Source organism: Lactuca sativa, chromosome 8 (genome assembly GCF_002870075.4).
Source record: "Lactuca sativa cultivar Salinas chromosome 8, Lsat_Salinas_v11, whole genome shotgun sequence".
Lineage (NCBI taxonomy): Eukaryota > Viridiplantae > Streptophyta > Magnoliopsida > Asterales > Asteraceae > Lactuca > Lactuca sativa.
In genome coordinates this window covers 13687959-13692978 of record NC_056630.2, presented here as the reverse complement: position 1 = coordinate 13692978, position 5020 = coordinate 13687959, and the positions used below count along the sequence as shown (strand labels likewise).

The window sequence follows — 5020 nt, the reverse complement described above, 5'->3', positions numbered from 1 at the left end:
ATTATACAGTATATTCACATATGAATATTACAAGGTATTTTCACAAATATATATAATTTTTATATATTATTCACATATGAATAACATACAGACTTGCATATTTGTTTTTTTTTTTTGTTTTAATAATCATATACTGATTCAGGTGAGAAAACATATTCATATATGAATCTAATGTGGTAATTTAGTTTATGCATTTCATCAAACAGTTGGAGTGTATACGATTTAACTTTTTTAAAAATGTTAAAAACATGATACTTTGACTATTTAAATCTTACAAAATAGTAGATTGATAGAGAATTATATGAAATTTTTCAAAAAAAAAAAAAAACGATTTGATCTTTTTCTAACCTCAATTTTGAAGTTTTATTTGATAATTGATGTTGAATGAATGATATGAAGTGGATTTTTTTGTTGATTATTGATGATGTTGATCTAATGACGCTGGGAGTATAATTAATCGTAGATGTTGAAGATCATATCGTATTCAAGCATAATTGAAGGTTGGATTAAAAGAACCAAAAATGAATTTTTGTTGTTAACTGTTGAATCGTGTTGATAAACATGTTATTAACGAAGATCGATGATTGATTAGCACTGGATGATATTGATGATTGTTTAATTGAAGAAATTTGGATGATTGTTGAAGGTTGGAGAAGAAATTTGGATGATGAACGATGAATTGTTTGAACTTTAATCTAATTATCCAAAGATATGTCTTTGAGATTGAAGGTTGTTATCATATTTACAAGTTTACCACCATGTCTTTTTATTCTTAGATTAAATAAGTGGTTAAGAATGATTCCCATACTCAACCTTTTTTATTTTTCTAAATTGTAAAGTATTATTTTCACTTCGCGTAACACGATGTAAACATTTCTATTCATACCAAATACAACTGAAAAGCAACGTTTATCTAAGTTATTAAAATAAGGGGGTTTAGGGTTTATCCTTGTGGAATCATCTTTGAATTCAGAACCCTGAACCCCTTTCTGTCTGGATGCAGCAGGGATTCTTTGAGGGATATTGAAGTTAAAAATGGTAGATACTCTTTCTTCCAAGGTTGATCGCTCCGCTGGAGCTGGAGATGAAGATCGTGCTGCTAATCTTCCTCGCACATTCAAGTATTTATTGGGTTAGTGTCTCTGATCATCATATTTCACTGTTTTATTCCATTTTTATCGATGCTGAAACATACCCTTTCCTCGCATGTAGCCACACAGTTTTTGTCTCGGGGAATTCCCTTCATCTTCAATTCATGGATCGTCAGGCATTTAACCGAGGAAGATTATGCTGTAAGAACTGTTACTATCTCTTAGATTCACCTTGGCAATGGGGATTTGATTAGCATATATTGTTGAATCTATTTTGTGCATAGAATTTCTAGCATAATTCGTGTTTGATATTAAAGTTTTATACCAAAACCTTTGTCTTCTACTACTTCAATCAGAAGATCAACGTGCTTTGATACTACTCAACTTGATTAATGGTTGAAGATGACATCAAACAGTAATCACCCACATTGAATGCTCTCTCTCAGTTCAATGTTTGTATGTAATCTGTTTGATCCGATTCTGGGCCTTCTGTAAACTGAGCTTTAGCAATCTGATGAGCAGTGTATTTTTGGGGATTTCCATTTCTCAATGTCTCACTTATTTTCGTTTAAAAATGTAGATGTATGCTGTGCAGTTTCATCTATTTGTCACATGTGTCTTGTTCCTTAGTCGAGAGGGTTTCAGAAGAGCATGCATGAGGGCAGACATTAGATGGTATCTCACATGCTTATGTCACTGAATTACAAGTAAACATATCATTGCATCACTCCATTTTGCACATACATCCATGATCTTTGTTTCCATGAACATGCTAATCATTAAAAATAAAACAACATTCACAGTGATGATGCTCTAACTAGTGAAAATACAACAAAGCTTCTGAAATTAGCCTGGATAACTCTTCCATGGGGAGTATTCATCACAATTGTTGGATGTGTATTTGTCTTCTGGACACAAGGTTTAAGTTTTTCAAATCCATACGGACAAGCCATCCTAATCAATGGTAATATCTGAATCACTGAATTCCACTTTTGAGCTCAATTTATTTTAAATTCCAATGCTATGGAACTAAACTATCAGGGACTTTTATGTAAATTTGCAGCCTTTGCTTGCATTTTGGAGCTGTTAGCAGAACCCTTGTATATACTTTCACAGAACTTGCTTCTTTTAAAACTCCGGTTGATTGTTGAAACTGCAGCCACTCTTTTGCGATGCTTAACAGTTTACATCTTTATTATCATGCAAATTGACATGGTAAGAAACTTATACTTTTAGCATCCAAACACGTATATTTTTGTATTATTAATAAGAAACATTTTTTTTTTATTTCCTTACAGGAAAGAGCTATTGTATTTGCATTGTCTTCAACTGCATACGGAGGTTGCATTTTCTTTTTCTATTGGGGTTACTTTCTGTTTCTCAAAAGATACAAACTTTCTGTTCTTTTTCCTTTCAGGTATCACTTCTCTTGACTATAAAAGAAAAACAAACATGATTGATTGATGATAAAAATAAATAACACAATTTATTTACATTCAGTGTAGGAAACTACGATAAGCAGCTTTCAAAAATGTGTACATTATTCACCCTTCAGTCATTCCAAAAATTGATACTTCAAGAAGGTGAAAAGATGGTTCTTGTGTGGTTTGATACACCATATAACCAAGCTGTATATGGACTTGTAGACAAATTAGGTAGCTTAGTTGTCAGATTGGTGTTACTTCCTTTTGAAGAAAGTTCATATGCAACATTTGCAAAGTCTGCATCAGGTTTTAATTATCTCAAACAATGACCTTTTTCTTTTGCTATTCAATATACTTTATTTATTTATTTAGAGCTAATATATGTATATACTTTCAGGAGACGACAAACAGAAGAAAAGGAAACTACAGACTTCTCTAAAAGATGCTTTGAAGCTTGTTATATTAATTGGTACACTTTTCATGTTCAAGGTTTTTTGTTAAAAAAAAAAAGAAAGAATAAAGTATGTTGCTATTTCATGTAATTTCATGCTGATTTTACATTTTTGGTAGGATTGGTGTTTATGGCATTTGGCCCTAGTTATTCCTACTCTCTCATCAGATTGCTCTATGGTAAAAAATGGAGTGATGGAGAAGCTGCTTCAGCTCTTCGATACTACTGTCTGTATGTGGTTGTTCTTGCTATAAATGGTAAGTCACACATTTTAGTACCTACCTTTTTACTAAAATACCCTTGATGCATAGTTTTTATTTTGTGATCTTATTATAGGAACATCTGAAGCCTTCTTACATGCAGTTGCAACAGAGGATCAACTCAAACAGTCAAACAATTCCTTGGTTGTGTTTTCATTTATTTATGTGGTGCTTAACATTCTGCTAATTCGGTCAGCTGGGGCAGTTGGATTGATCTTTGCAAATGCTCTCAGTATCCTTCTTTTTTAGTCGTTTCGGTCAGCTCGGGCAGTTGGATTTATATTTTATACTTCCTTCACTGCTAATTTAGATATGGTGTTCCGTATAATTTACTCAGCCATTTTTATCAGACGTTACTTTCAGGTATATAATAATATTATCACACTAAGTGTATAGTTTAAATGTTAACTTAATGTTTTTATGTTGCATCAGGATTCCACATCATTTTCGTTTCATAGCTGCTTACCTGGCGGCTGGATGATTTTATTGTTTTCAAGTGCAGTAACTCTTGTTTCTGAGAGAGTAATTTTGGATCGTGATAACTTCTGGCCAACATTTTGCATTCACTTTTTCATTGGGTTTGGTTGCTTCTGTGTTGCATCCTTTGTAATGTAAGTTCTATATACAATTATTCATCACAACTGTTCTGTTTTTCCATTTATATTTATATTTTAATTTTTTGTGTAAACAAACAGTTATCGACGGGAGAGATCTTTCATCAACAAGGTTGTTAGGTTTCGTCAACATTCTGACTGAAACAAAAAGTTTATCAAGGAAGGTGAGATAAATTGACATTGATTGGAGAAAGATGGGGTAGAAAGTTATTATATACACAATTTCAATTTTTATTTGATTAAATTTCACGATGTATAACTTTATAAAGGTAAGAAAGATAATTTATTTGCTACTTTGAAATACCAAGTAATTTTGCCACGTCAGCACTTGCTTTCAAAAATTGCAATCAAGTTCTGTGGCGACTTAAGGAAGACGTAGGTAGCACTATCTGCTATCTGCACCGCTTTATCCACCATTTAGTTTGGACCAGTAAGCCACCGACTTACCACTACACTTGTAAACTATGCATCGACACTTGTACTTTTACAGTGTATGAAATGAAGTACTTGGGTTGGGTGGTCCTTCATTGCTCAACAACCCATGCAATTTATAATAATAAGCAATTGAGATGTTTGATGTGATAAAAAAGAGAAAACCGATAAATCAAAATGATTAGGAGGATGTAGATAGTAGTGAAGTGAGTGTAGCTTTTGACCTTTATTTCAATACAAAACAAACAAAGAGTGAAAAAAGTTTGAAAAAAGTATGCAAAAGTAGTTCTAATCTTCTAAAACAGCATCATCATATTTTCATCTTTGCTTTAAATGTTGGATTCCTTTTGTTTTTTTTGTATTTTTTCTATATATGACTCTATTGATTCGATATAAGATATGGTATAGATGGAGAAGAGTATAAACGAGTGTTGAAAACTAATTTAATAAAAAACGTGGTGGGGGCGAAATATCAAATATGTAATCTGTTTGGTGGTTTTCATAATTACTATCATTGTCATTATTATAGATTATTAGTGTAGGTTAAAAGTCATTATATTATGTCAACCTAAAATCCTTTTTTAGGACTAAGTTTTGAGATTAAAAACAAGAACATGATGCGCACTAACTGGCATCCGATGACTATTTGAATTTTATGTAATAATGATGGATTAAAACTTACAATACCAACTAGAAGTCATGTGGTGACGGGTATTGAAATAGGTTGATAACTCGTAAGACAATACGA

At 32.1% G+C, this 5020-nt stretch overlaps 1 protein-coding gene across 2 annotated transcripts; it reads left to right on the top strand.

The window, feature by feature from the left end:
- The first annotated feature begins 891 nt into the window (after window positions 1–891).
- On the top strand, window positions 892–4164 carry LOC111904058 (uncharacterized). 2 transcript variants are annotated; one of them, XM_023899838.3, is made up of 13 exons: window positions 892–1132; window positions 1213–1292; window positions 1672–1766; window positions 1895–2055; window positions 2155–2306; window positions 2390–2508; window positions 2592–2821; window positions 2913–2984; window positions 3086–3223; window positions 3303–3458; window positions 3537–3589; window positions 3659–3837; window positions 3922–4164. In XM_023899838.3, exons 1-13 carry the CDS (start codon window positions 1036–1038, stop codon window positions 3980–3982), a joined length of 1593 nt encoding a protein of 530 aa, XP_023755606.1. In that variant the 5' UTR covers window positions 892–1035; the 3' UTR covers window positions 3983–4164. The 2 variants fall into 2 exon arrangements, with proteins under 2 accessions (XP_023755606.1, XP_023755607.1); XM_023899839.3 differs by lacking the exons at window positions 892–1132; window positions 1213–1292 and having other exon boundaries at window positions 1672–1798.
- Window positions 4165–5020: the final 856 nt, after the last annotated feature.